Source organism: Oreochromis niloticus, linkage group LG2 (assembly GCF_001858045.2).
Source record: "Oreochromis niloticus isolate F11D_XX linkage group LG2, O_niloticus_UMD_NMBU, whole genome shotgun sequence".
Classification (NCBI taxonomy): Eukaryota; Metazoa; Chordata; class Actinopteri; order Cichliformes; family Cichlidae; genus Oreochromis; species Oreochromis niloticus.
The window spans coordinates 17,411,107-17,425,422 of NC_031966.2; the positions used below are offsets into that span (position 1 = coordinate 17,411,107).

A 14,316-nucleotide genomic window follows, 5' to 3' on the forward strand; every position below is an offset into this window, starting at 1 on the left:
GTAATTGGTGTGACACTGTTAATCATTAACCTTTTTACCCCTCTGCCTTACTTTCTCTTCCAGCTGACTGGCTTGTTTCAGTTTACCATGCGGCTCCTCACAGAGACAGAAGCTCGCTTTACATCTGTTGAGAGGATCAATCATTATATAAAGGTAACAGCATTGATTAGCACAGTGAGAAAGGTGGATTGTGTAACAGCACGTCTGGAATAACAGCACTAGACCAGACCACAATAGATATATGACACCGTTTTAATTCAAGGCAGTTGGCAAATCCAAATGTATGTGTTTGTGAGTGAGTGTGAGTGCACGTGTGTGTGTGTGTGTTTTTGTCACAAGCATTTGATTAGGAATGTGTGGTATACCAAGATAGAAACCTCTTGTGCAGTATTAACACACTCCAGGGCACATGATAGAGCTTATGTCACACAACTGCCATCAAACCACAATGTCAGCTCAACTTTTTCTTCTGACGTGCCAAGAAAATCTCATAGAAAGAAAATCACTACAAATCAGTTAGGGGGCTTGCCCCTACACAGAGATTTACAGATTAATGCCAGATACCATCACCTTTTCCTTATCTAAGACTCTTGAGAGCGAAGCACCTAGACAAAGTCCTGAGGCTGCCCAACCTGCCCCCTCCTGGCCTCCGGAGGGAAAGATCACCTTTCAGGATGTGGAGATGCGTTATCGCAATGATCTGCCGCTGGTGCTTAAGAACCTGTCTTTCACTATCCTGCCTGAAGAAACCATCGGCATTGTGGGCCGCACAGGATCAGGTACAACTGACCTTTTCAGTTCCCCAGCCGGCAGACTTTTCAGCTTCCGTTTCCACTTAAATGTGTCTGCATTTGTTAACACAGCATGTTTTCTATATGTGTTTGCAGGAAAGTCCTCCCTAGGAGTAGCTTTGTTCAGACTTGTGGAGCTGACTGGGGGCTCTATTATCATTGACGGAATCAATGTTGCACAGATTGGTCTGGATGACCTGCGGAGCAAGCTAGCCATTATTCCTCAAGAGCCTGTGCTCTTCATCGGTACTATCAGGTAATCCATTGATAGTTACTTTCATTATTAATCACTGCAACTGGTTTATTGAACTGCCTTAAAAATCTTTTGGCTAAAAAAATCATATCAGAAAGCACCAACGTTTTAGCAATTAATACGTCTGCTTTAATGGAAAATTAGTTTTAGTTGTGCAACCAGGTAGATAGCTACTCTCTACCTCGAAAGTGCCTATAGTCAGCCCATCTGTTTAAAGCTATAGTTTATGTGTTGAACATCAAAAGTGAGCAGGATATTTTTCCATCTAGTCACTCAGTGTCTGTGATTGTGTTTTCAATTTTGCCTGAAATTGGCTTTTGGGAGATATTGAAAGATGTCGCTGCTGTGTGTGCACAGCGGTGATCTGATGTGTGCCCATTACAAAAAGGAAAAATGATGCTTTGTGTTAAGAAATTAAACAACAGGGGTGCTAGGTCTGACAGGCCAGAGTATTCAAAAGCAAAAAAGCACCTCTGTTTTGTGAATGAATTCCCTCAGCTGCAGGTCAGAATCGATCTTGGTCATGGATTGTTTTGAGCTCAGGATCAGAGTATGCTGCCCTTCTTGTCATAATGTAAAATAGACAGGGGCAGATGCATTTTGGGAGGTAGAACCAGTTGACCGATAATATTAAATCCCTGCTTCGATCACCCTAAAAACTGCCCCAGATCTACCAATTTGTGAGTGTGTGTGTGTGGTCCTCTATGCATAAAAAAAACACACTTCATGAGACTAGAAAAGTATAATAGTATAATATATAAGTGTTGTCCATTTATCATTGTCATAATGTATAATCACTATGAATGTCATTATCATGGTTTATTTCCAATAGGAGCAATTTAGACCCATGGGATCAATACTCTGATGCTGAGATCTGGGAAGCTCTCGAGAAAACACATATAAAAGAAATGGTGAGTTACAAATTGGTTGGAGTGTAAATTACATTTTACATGACGAGAGCAGCTTTCCCTTTACATCTTTATGTCCCTTTGACCTTCCTCAGGTCAGCCAGCTGCCTCATTCACTCCACTCAGAGGTGACAGAGAACGGAGAGAACTTCTCAGTGGGAGAGCGGCAGCTCCTCTGTGTGGCCAGAGCCCTGCTGAGAAACAGCAAGGTGCTGATTGTGTAATGCTGCTGGTTTATATTTGCATGTGGAATAGTTAATAAACTCCTCAGTTCTAAAATGAATAATCAGTCTTGCCATACAACCAACTGCATGGGATACCACTGCCCCCTGCTGGTTGTATCCCATAGCTGGTACGGCTTATGAACTGATAGCATGAGGTCAGACATCATCAGGATATAGAGTATAATTTTATTTGTTTTCAGCTATTTTTGTGAAGTACTATTTCATAACCATGCATGTGCACCACAATTTCAGCCTTTTCTTTGTTTGGAAGGTTTCTTTTAGTTGTCTTATTTCATGTTATTTTTCTGCAACCTTGGTTGATTAAATCAGCTATCACACATCTGCCCCTCAAATACCTCTCACATCATATCATATAAATTCTCCTTCATTGAAAACAAAAACTTTGCTTTGAGCAATATTTGCATCATTTTTTATATTATACAAATTACTCTATTCCATAATGTGGGTCATTAGAATCAATGAAACTGTGCAATCGAAGTAACCAAACTCCTATAATATGAATGCATGTGTCTCTTTTTTTTCATATTGTCCTTTTTTAAAGATCCTTTTATTGGATGAGGCAACAGCAGCCATTGACACTGAGACAGATCGTCTCATCCAGGAGACCATTCGCACTGCGTTTGGCAGCTGCACTACTCTCATCATCGCCCATCGTCTCAACACAGTGATGAGCTGCAGCAGAGTCATGGTCATGAACAACGGCCAGGTGAATATAAATGCAGTATGTCTGACTGTGAAACTCGGTCCAGTGGTTGAAACTCAATCGTTGATGTGATATTCCCTAAATTACTGTGTGTTTGATATGACTGATGGGATGAGGCGGTTCATATTTCACTTGAGCAGTTTTCAAGACTTTTGATGCTAGCTGATAACATGAAATGCACACAAGTAGTCAGCAGTTTATGTGTTTCAGCCCTTATCCCTTAATAAGTTGAGTTTGCATTTTTGGCATCAGTATGTAGAGTAAAATAAGATGGATGCATCAGAAGAGACAAGATTTATAGCTTGAATTTACACCCAATTTTTTGGCTGTGCAGTGGAATGAAAAAATCACAGACATTCATAAACGTGTTGTTTTATTAATATTAGATGTACCTAAATGGTTCATTACTTCATGCATTTTGCATTAAAAGACAATTAAATTTCCATTTTGTAATCTTTGGCTTTGTCTGTATTATAAAAGATCCCAAAATATCTTGTTGTTCGAGCCTTGTTGATAATGTCAACATGGCTCAAACAGTCAGTGTCGGCCACTGTGTGCCGGGAGTGATCGCTACTCCTTATAGGAACTTGTGATTCAACAAAGTGCAGCAAAGGCTGTCTGAGGACAATATTTCGCACATATTGAAATGCTTTTCATACACTGCCGCTGGGAAATATCTTCGGTTGGAGTAAGTTTGGAGATAATGTGCAGATTTTATATGCAAGTGCTGATTTTGTTTTATCCTTTTCATTCTCGTAGATTTTGGAGTTTGACAGTCCCGTTGCCTTGCTGGCAGATGAAAACTCAAGATTTAGAGCCATGGTAGAAGCATCAGAAAACCAAAACAGATAAAACACGCTGGAGCTGAACTTTGGACGTGAGCTGTGATCCTACAAAATATCCAGCTGAATAAATGATTTGCACACATGCACACACACCAATCCTGCCAAGTGTGAAAATGATGAGTAAAGAAATCCACTGATGGTTAGTCCATGCAACCGTGTCCGTTTATTTCCTCACCAAAGACACAGAGACAGCACTTCCTAACAGCACATCAAATCTCAGTATGCTAAGTGAGATCTATCAGCCACCTGCTCTTTGCCGCCGTGTCACAGGAGTTGTTTCCTGGGGGCCAAACAATTAACTGCAAGTGAAACAGAGCTGTGTCTCTGACAAATAGCACTTTATGTGTCATGTGGACACTTGGAAGGACGTAGGATGGTTCTTTTTTTTCTCTGGAGGTCAGTTAATCAGTCAGACACTAAATTAGTTTTATTTCCATGACTGAAACCTGACAGTCCGGGAAATTAATGTTAGGCAGAAAATGGTGTGGATCAGATTTAATTTCTTATTTGCAATGCTACTGATGTTTATTTGTTTATGTCAGGAATTTATTTGTTTGAATTAATTATTAAATGCAGTATATTTGAAAAAATCATCTTCTATCCATTCCTCAAAATGACTTTCCAAAAGAGGCTAAAATGTTTGTGTTTTTTGTTGTTGCTATAATGAGATAACTTCAGTAAATTATTGCAGATGTGATATGTGCCTAGACCTGTAAACAATTCCAGGTTATATAATGGAGTTAGCCATGTAAGCATGCTTTTTTTTTTAGACTGCATGCAAGCACTGTGTTTTCAAATTAGCTCATCTTTTCAAATGCTGGAGTTGAATGTTTTACCAGCAAGATCATTTAGGTGTTGAGGTATGGTGTGTGGTTTGCAACAAAGCTGAAAACAATCAGGGTGTGTCTGTACATGTTCTGTTTTCACACATGAGAGGACTGCAGACTTCTGCCTTCAAGTATGTGTTGAACAATCATGAAAAGTGCAATATCCCTTATTTTCAAGATTGCCTTTGTACACTTGAGATTGTGAAGCTGTAATATAAATTTGTTAAATGTGGGATTTTTGATATGAAGAGGTTTTTTTTTTGAATAAACTTATTTTTTATTTATTGGTGATGTGTCTAGTCTATTCTTATAAGATGTCCATCAAGGATGTTATGTGGTTGTTTGACTTGTTTCTTTGGATTCCTCAAAAAGTTATGAATGTATACGCAGGAAAGTGTTACCAGAGGAATTTTTGGAAAGAATCTATTGCATTCCTCGAGAAAACAAACTAGGGCAATTCATGTTTTATCTTCACATTGAAATAATTTCGATACATGCTTTTGATTTACCAGACTCGATTCATACATGCTGTGGAGGTCTTTATCAGCCTGAAAGCCTTGAGGTATGTAGCTTCATGGTACTCTTGTTTTAATGGTAAAGGAAATTGCAATATGTTAAAGTAATAGCAGTCAGTATAGTATAGAGGGAAAAAGAAAGTTTTGTAAAGTGTTTTGTTGCTCCTTAGCAGCAAAACATCTGATGATTTTTTCCCTGTGTGACTTGCCTGGAGTTAGCTACAAGTTTCAAAATGAGAATCAGTTAAAAGAAGTGAGCTTACAGGCCTTTGTCACCCTCACTTTATTCCCGCTTGAGGCTATTAGCCTGAGGAAATAGTAGCCAATGCTACCAGTAAACATGATTTGCATTGTGGGTACTGCAGACACAGTGTTTTTTTGTTTTTGGCAGGGGAAAAGAATGCATGGAATACAAAACACATCTGGTTGTACTGAATTTTAAAGCATTTCCAGTGTAAGTGAGACACGCTGTATCAGTGGACTCCTATTTTTCAGTCTATTTTATAAAAGTCACAGAGACATTTATATCATGAATATTCCATTAGCTCATTAGGGAATTGTGAAGCCTTTTGTTTCAGAATAACCCCGCATCAACATGACATCTAAGGCCTCCTCCAAGACTGTATGCAGGCTTTCAACAAACGCAAAGGTTAAATTGGGGTTTTATGAGACCATTTCAAAAGTGTAAAGCCCCAATCTGCAGATTTCAGCAACAATCCGCCCACATGCACTTCAGCAAAACTAAGAAATCCACTTTTTTTACCCTTGAGATCAACTCCAAGTGAAGAAACATGAAAGTAACAAATAGAGCATACGATTTTCCCATCTGGTCACCTCTTCCTGCAGTATGAAAATCCACCAAACTGGCATAAACAGCTGTTGGTAAATAACATAAATTCCTTACAAAGTAGGGAAATTTCACACAGGAGTAAAGGGAATACCTATTAATTTATGAAACTTGAACTATTCCACATAATGCAAAAATTACACTGCATTTCATTTGGAGTAACCTTTGTGTGTGTTTTCTCGGACCCCCAAATGATTGCATATCAGACTCAGAATGTCAGGATTTTTTGCCCAGGATTTACCTCCTCATCACACACCTTACAATAACCTTACCTGCTGCCTTCATCATAATGCATACTTGAAGAGTGTCCACAGTGTTTTTGTGTTTTAACTTTTTATTTTATTTTTTGGGGAGGAAAATATTCGAAATGTTTGACTAACTGTGAAGTTTTTTCTTCTTAAAAACTCTGACTTCCTCAGTCCGAGCTGGAAGGACAGATGTTCATATTACACTGAGATAACTGTTAATGTGCTGAAACTGGAGTTAAATATAGCATCCAAGCATTTTTGGTCATTCTTTCATTTATTTCAGAATAAAAATGGGCTAAGTGACGCATGTTGTATATATGGCAAAGTCCTGAGCGCCCTGTGTGTTCTTAAAAAAATTAAGGAAACTGGATAAGTGGAGGACAAGAGCAGAAATGGCAGATCTTTAAGAAATGGGGGGGAAATCCAGCAAAGACCTGACAAAGGAACAGACCGATGCATCTGGCCTTTGAGTTGATCCATTTACTGTTCGCCAAAGCCTCATTATAAGTGGTCTCAGTGTCAGGGTAGCTGTCATGAAGCCATTCTGAAAGAACAGGGAGAAACAGCTGAGGTATTCCAAATTACACAGACCTGGACTGCACAGAGCTCTTATGCAGTCAGTGTGTATAGCCATCTGTAAAACACGGTGTACGCTTTGTCATGGAACAAAAGGGAGGCAAAATCCAAGAGCTTTGGAGCGTCCTTTCTGGAAAATTATTTCTGAAGACATCTTAAAGAAATTACAAGAAAGCTTGCCTGAGTTCGGACTGTTTTTAAGAATAAAAGTGCTCATACTAAATATTGACTTTCCAGTTAGTTAGAGATGTACAAATTTATTTTGCCTTATTATACCATGTATATAAATCATGTATATTTACATTTACATGTGTAATCATATCTGTGTGCGTGCGTGTGTGTTGACTAGGCTTTAAAGGTTAAATGGGAGACCACAAATTATGCAGGATGTAGAATTTTTAGTCAGACATTAAAGCTAAATACCCCCTAATTAAACCTAATATTATATAATAGCCTAATAACCAAACACACGTGAGTGTTTTTAATAGCGCACTTTTAATCAGAAAGGAAAAACATGGAAACGACTAAAAAAACATTATTTGTTCTTTATTTACTTACTAGAGTAACTAAAAAGCACAAAGCTTTTTATGCAATATAGTTTCCTTGACTTTTATTTTGAAGTTCACGACTGGAACCCTGCCGGAAGTGAGTTTGGTTGTTGTAGCTCGCCCCAGGCTGCTGGAAGGAGGAAAGCCTTAGCTGTGATGCCGCTGGATGATGGCTGCTTTCGGGATCTTAAGTTACGAACACCGTCCATTAAAGCGGCCCCGACTCGGCCCTCCGGACGTTTATCCGCAAGATCCAAAGCAAAAAGAGGTCAGATTTGGCGACGTGCTCGATGAACGGCCGGGAGTAACGTTTTCTCGAGGAAAATTGTCGGCAGAGGAGCTGTGCGAGCTAACACTAGCTAGTCAATCTTAGCAGTCCTGTGAACGGTCTGGGCCTAGCAATAACAATGAACAGAACCTAGTTGTCAGTTTGTTAGCTAGCTTGCCCTGCTTAGTTGACAAGCAGCTACTTGGTAAGATCGCTGAGTTTGCTAAGCTAACTCTTTGGGTGGCGGATGCTTTGCAGTTTGATATAAACTGCAGCCATTGTCTTACTTTGTGGTTTTAAACAATATGCGCTCGGTTTTGGATTGTGCGTGACTATTGCTGTTTAATAGCCATATGGTTTGTTTTTACGAATAGCCAGACCTTCAAAGCTAACCTTTATTACCAGCAAGCTGTAAATGAAGCTAAATTATTTGCTGAGTTTTTAGATTGGAGTTTGGCCTAGCTGAGGTATCCCTTTTCGTTCATATCCAGCAATAACCTGATGTAATCTGTTGATGCAAATGGAAAAGTGACTCTTTATGTTTCCCCAATAATAATTTAAAAAATGTTTTTATTGTTATTTATGTTTACCTCATGTCTGCAAAACCAATCAACCACACATCCCGACTTTCTCAGTGGTCTAGGATCTCAAATTATACCACTAACGTCGCATGAAAAATATCAATTTTCTTCGCTGAAATGTGTTTCAGGATGAGTTGACTGCATTGAATGTGAAGCAAGGATTCAATAACCAACCAGCTGTATCCGGTGATGAACATGGCAGTGCCAAAAATGTCAACTTCAACCCTTCCAAGGTAATGGCTCATTTTAACACAGCTCCTGCCCTAGCACACCATTCACAACTGGATAGATTTTTCCCCCCTGCTGGGTTTTGGCCATCTTACATGTTCCCCTCTCTCTTTATAGATCAGCTCAAACTTCAGCAGCATTATTGCAGAGAAGCTGCGCTACAGCACGTTTCCAGACACAGGGAAGCGTAAACCACAGGTCAACCAGAAGGATAATTTCTGGCTTGTCACAGCGAGGTCACAGAGCTCCATCAATAACTGGTTCACGGACTTAGCTGGGACTAAACCTCTGACACAGCTGGCTAAAAAGGTAAAACTTAAAAGCCTTGTTTATTATTTATTATTGGGTATTCATGTAATTGCTTTCCTAGTTGAGCACAAGTCATTAAGCCACCTAGTTAGTGAGTTAATTGTTTTTAAATTTATGATATTAAGTAAGTACACATTAGAGCATAGTTAAAATTCCTGGGCTGTGGAGAAGCAAAATCACAACAACAACAACACTTTAAGTCTTCCCAAAGCATGCAGGAGGAAAGCCTCAAGTTAAGAGAACCTGAAAAGTTATTAATGATTTTGAATGTGCTTCAGTAGCCAGAAAAGCTACTGGGGGGATGGTAGGCAGTGGTCTGACCACAATGCCATATTCTTCTTCAGAAAGCTGACTAATAGCGACTGGGACGTCAGTAAAAGCATGAATATAAAAAAAACATTTATTTCAAATAGTCAAGAACGACATTTAATGGCAGCTCTAAATAATTTTGATTGGACTAGTATACTATAATATGATGACACTAATAAATGTTGTGATTTATTATAGTCTTCTATTAAAGGGGTCTTGTCACAGTTTCAGAAAGAGAGCCATTTAAAGAAACGAGTTTATTCTTTGCCTTGGATTAATACTGAGTGTAAACAGCTTATGAGACTCGGAGACCAGCTATTTAAAAAATCGTTACAATCTGGATTAAATACTGATCGATTAAATTTTATATCTGCAAGGAATAAAGTCACACAAACTTTGAGAATGGCAAAAGCAATTTTTTTCATGACTAATTAATAGTGCCAAAGGAAATTGTAAGCTAATTTGGGAAAATATTAACAAACTCCTTGGTAACAGTAAACATAATGCTGATAAAGACAATGAACTTAAATTTGCCAATGAACTGGTATCAGAGCCTCTCACCCTAGCTGCTAAATTAAATGATTTTCTAATTCTTATGACCCTCAACAAAATATTTGGAATAGCGACACCAAAAAGGATGTTTCTTCTCAAGATTCAAAGTTCAACATTCAAAAAATTACAGTAAGTGAAAGTAGAAAATATAATCTCTAAATTAAAAAGTTCTAAAGCAAGGGATGAGTGTGGATTTGCTACGAATTTCTTGAAGCATTATAAATCTTGTCTTTTGGTGCCTGTGACCCATCTTATTAATTTATCAATCACGCAGGCAGTCGTTCCTCTGAGTTGGAAGGTGGCAAAAGTTACACCAATTTATAAATTGGGTGATAAATCAGACCCTGCTAATTATCGACTTATTAGCATACTCCCTATGTTTTCAAAGATAGCAGAAAAGTGGGTTGCTAATTCTATCATCGAATATCTTAATGACTCCAATCCGGGTTTGCACCCTATGCAGTTTGGATTTCGCACTCTTCACTCAACTGAAACGGCTGTCCATGTTTTTGTTGAGAGAGTGAAGTCTTACTTAGACAAGAGCAGTTATGTTGTGGCTATTTTTCTTGATTTCAAGCGTGCGTTTGACACTGTGAATCATCTTAAGCTCTTGTCTAGACTGTCAACATTTAACTTCAGTAATCACACCGTTAAATGGATACAGTCTTATCTATCAGATAGAAAACAATGCGTGCAAATAAAGAATAGCAAGTCACCCTATCTTTACTGTACGCAAGGTGTCCCTCAGGGTTCAATTCTAGGCCCCCTGTTATTTTCACTTTATGTAAGTGACTTGTCCAATGTGTGCAAAAATGTGGACATGATTATGTATGCTGATGATACGGTAATTTTTACACAAGCCAAAACTGCTGATGATGCAGCCCATCAGCTTTCATTGGCATTACATGATTTACAAAAATGGCTGAATGACTCATGCCTGTGCCTTAATGTTAAAAAGACCGTATCTATGTTTTTTAGTAAACCTAAAACAGCCGTGGCTGCAGTAAAAGTTCGCGTGGGTGCACAAGAACTAATTAATGTTGAGGAATTTAAGCATTTGGGAGTGCTACTAGACTCGAAATTATCCTTTAAAAAAGTAGTGAAAACTGTAAATGTTAATATACAGAACTTTAGACATATCCGCACATCATTAACAGACACAGCAGCGATTACATTCCTGCACTCTATGATACCGTCATGTTGAATACTGTATTACAAGTTGGTCCTATACGAGCTTTGCTGCTAGTGGGCCAATCGAAGTATGCTACAAAAGAGCATTGAAAATATTAGATAAGAAACCTTTTTCATATTACCATTGTCAAATTTTAGATAAATACAAGTTTCTAAATTTTACTAATTTCAAATTATTTAAATCTGCCTGTCTAATATACAAAGTTATGCATGGTCTGGCGCCTCCACCAATGAGTGATTTTTATTAAACAAAAGTCTAGCAGTGTTGCCGGGTCTCGCCTGACTCGAGCCACTGTGAAAGGGTGATTGTGAATTGGCATTTAGACGCACCACCTTTTCACAGAATGCTCTGTCATATCAGGGGGTGAGCTTCTGGAATACTCTTCCACTGCCAGTGAGGGAAAGTACAAGTCTCCCTATCTTTAAGTCACTTAAAAGGGCGGCTGAGGGACAGACAAACATGTGATCATGTTTAATTAATCATGCTTTGTATTGGACATGAAAAAGAGTTAGTGTATTACAAAAAGGGAAACAACTATTAGTGTAATGGGTCAGTGCAATATCAGGACAGTCAGGGCATGTGTAGTACTGGGGTTTTTGCAATATAATTGATGTGTTTCCATTATTGTTATCTATATTCTCCTCTGTTGTCCACTCTTCTTGTCATTGTTTGTTCTAATATAATGTGATCACTGTTTTTGTAGATACATGATCTATAAATAGTGTCTCTGTATGTTTTTACTAACTTGTGTATAACACCAACCTGCCAGAGGGTCTGCAGATGGAAATTAGCCCAAGGCTATAATCTGGTATATTTACATTTGTTAAAATGTTCATTAATATGTATTGCCCCTCTTTCTAAATAAAATAAATAAATAAAAGAGACTTTAATGTTTAGCCAGCAGGCATGCTAAGTGGATCCATGTTTCAAATGATGGGCCATTTCTTAAAGGTTGATGAATGACAGGGGAATGTATGCCTGCAGAGATTGCATGTTACCGTTTTAGGATTGTCTTTTACCCTACTGAAATGGTCCCACACTTTGGATTTCCTGCATGTTTAATAGCTATATAACCACAAGGAGCAGCAGTCTGAAGTTTAGTGGCTCCTTTGCCTGTTCAAGTTGAAATGTGATGTTGTGTGCTCTACTAGATAAGCTATTAACAGTGCTGAGTGTTGTAGAATATCATTTATAAGTTGTCATTTTTTGTGTTATATGTGTGTGTATATATGTATTAAATGGTAGACATCAGGAATAAATGGCAAACAGGAGAAATATATACAAAAATAAGAGAAAGGCACACATTGTAGAACATGGACTGGTACTTATATACTGCCTTTCAACTGCAAATCTCATTTACCCAATCACACAGACATATACTGCTTATGCTTTCTAACATTTACACACACACTTGCACCCTGATGGATGCATCAGAGACAAGTGGTTCAGTATCTTGTTAAAGGATACTTCTGCATGAGGACTAGAGGAGTCGGAGATCAATCCACCAAACTTCCAACTGGGCACTCCACCTGAGCCACAGCAACAACTATATTTTTTGCTAGCTATATGAATTTGTAATTTTTTAAAACCTAGTGATTTTAGCGAATAACAGTTTGTTGTTGTTTTTTTTTTTTAAATTGAGCTGACTGAAGTTGATAGGCTTTATCTGGTTGCCGGTTCGAGCCCCGGCTTGGACAGTCTCGGTCGTTGTGTCCTTGGGCAAGACACTTCACCCATTGCCTACTGGTGGTGGTCAGAGGGCCCGGTGGCGCCAGTGTCCGGCAGCCTCGCCTCTGTCAGTGCGCCCCAGGGTGGCTGTGGCTACAATGTAGCTTGCCATCACCAGTGTGTGAATGTGTGTGTGAATGGGTGGATGACAGATTGTGTAAAGCGCTTTGGGGTCCTTAGGGACTAGAAAGCGCTATACAAATACAGGCCATTTACCATTGAGCAACAGTATGAGGAGTCATCAACTCCTCATACTCTTGGGTTGCTTCTCAACCCAAGAGAAGCAAACTGAGTGTGTGTATAAAGCCCAGGTGAGGTCATCAAAGAGGACTATTGATAGTGTTATAGAAAGCATCTGGGGGTAAACCACACCAGAGCGTGGCAGATGAGGAGGTCGTGATCAAAAGAAACTGTGGAGTAAAAAAAGAACAAAATATAAAAATCAGGGGAAAAAAATATTGTTTGCAAAATCCTTACGTTCTGTAAAAGCTGAAGGACAAAAGGCAGTAGTTTGAATGAGTGTAGAGAGAATAATTCCTAAATTGAACAGAACTCTCCTGTTTGATTCAGATGTTACGAAACAGGAACAATTCAAAAGTGCTTTTTAAATAGCCTAGTTAAGAAAACGTAATGCTTTTGTGTAAATCAAGCCTTTTGTTTGTCTTGTTTGGGTGTATTGACCCAAAACACAATGCATGTCTTTGTTTGAAAGTGTCAGCAGCTTATTTTTCTTTTTTTTTAAAGAACTATGAAATCTATTATTCATAGGTTGTCTGAATTGTTTTGTTCAATATTGTGAAATTATTCTCCAAGTAAGTGCCCTTACAAATTGAAGCATATAGATTTTGAAGTTTTAATGCATCCAAATAAATCAAAGGTGAGCTTTGTGTGTGTTTACAAGCAAGCTGCTTATCATTTTACTGGCACATTTCATTTTTTTTTATTATTATTTTATTGCTTAACATACTTCACTGTGCCGTGATAAACTAGCTGGATTTATTAATGACTTTGGCAGATCAGTTTTCCCGAAGGATAACAATTCCAGGTTTCTCCTTGGCTACATTATAGGTGTTTTCTTTATCACCATTTATTTTCAAAGCAGATTAAGCAATGAATGAAATGATTTCTGAAGACTGGAGCCATATAGTTTCGAAATCACATACATTCCTGATATGTATTCTACATTATAATGAAGAAACGTGACAGAATGAGGTGAAGTTACTCAGGTCTCAGTCCTGGGAACAATTAAAAAGTAATGACCTAATAAAATAAAAGTAATATGAAAGTCAAAAATGTATTTAAATGTAATTCAACATTAATGTTAATAATAATAATATAGATAGACATAATAAATAAAGGAATTATTAAATAATAATGGCTTAGTAAGAAGTCTATAAAAAGTGCAGAATGCAAATTGTGTGTATTTAGAGGTGTGGCAATTCGAAACAGTTCAGCAGCCTCTCTTAATTTTATCCATGTTAAACATTTTATTGATGGTCGTCATCACTGTGGATATTTTTAGTCTTTTTTTATTATGTTATTTTCTCCTTTTTAACTTATGATTAAGGTTCTTTTAGCTCTTTATTGCATGGTTTTGAGCAGCTTGCCAGCACACAGTTAAGATAACACAACAAATAAATATCAGCCACTGCAATGAGAAAATGCTATCATTTTTTTATATAAAGAGATGAAGATATCAGTCAGATATAGCTATATTGTTCAGTCAGTGTACTGCTGCGTCCCTGTCAGCAGTTCAGTACAGCACTTCCATTAAATTTGTTTGACCTCATGAAGTCCCCCAACACCCTCCCTTTTTTTTTCTTTCTGTGATATTTCAAGAGAT

General features: G+C 38.1%; 2 protein-coding genes across 6 annotated transcripts in view; both read left to right on the forward strand.

The window, feature by feature from the left end:
• The window catches only part of wu:fb13g09 (multidrug resistance-associated protein 5), a 28,408-nt gene extending 23,768 nt beyond the window's left edge, over positions 1-4,640 (forward strand). For both annotated transcript variants that reach the window (XM_003445265.5, XM_019364388.2), the window contains exons 23-29: positions 64-153; positions 587-779; positions 888-1,047; positions 1,877-1,955; positions 2,048-2,161; positions 2,739-2,903; positions 3,660-4,640. In XM_003445265.5, coding sequence (XP_003445313.1) covers positions 64-153; positions 587-779; positions 888-1,047; positions 1,877-1,955; positions 2,048-2,161; positions 2,739-2,903; positions 3,660-3,752 — 894 coding nt within the window. In that variant the 3' untranslated portion in view covers positions 3,753-4,640. The remainder of the gene's footprint in view (positions 1-63; positions 154-586; positions 780-887; positions 1,048-1,876; positions 1,956-2,047; positions 2,162-2,738; positions 2,904-3,659) is intronic.
• A 2,761-nt stretch (positions 4,641-7,401) lies between these two features.
• Positions 7,402-14,316, forward strand: part of med12 (mediator complex subunit 12) — a 30,280-nt gene continuing 23,365 nt past the window's right edge. For 3 of the 4 annotated variants that reach the window (XM_005467373.4, XM_005467375.4, XM_005467376.4), the window contains exons 1-3: positions 7,403-7,574; positions 8,284-8,388; positions 8,501-8,692. In XM_005467373.4, the coding sequence (XP_005467430.1) occupies positions 7,473-7,574; positions 8,284-8,388; positions 8,501-8,692 (399 nt within the window). In that variant the 5' untranslated portion in view covers positions 7,403-7,472. Of the gene's footprint in view, positions 7,575-8,283; positions 8,389-8,500; positions 8,693-14,316 lie in introns of all 4 variants that reach the window. The other variant, XM_005467374.4, reaches the window with a different exon arrangement.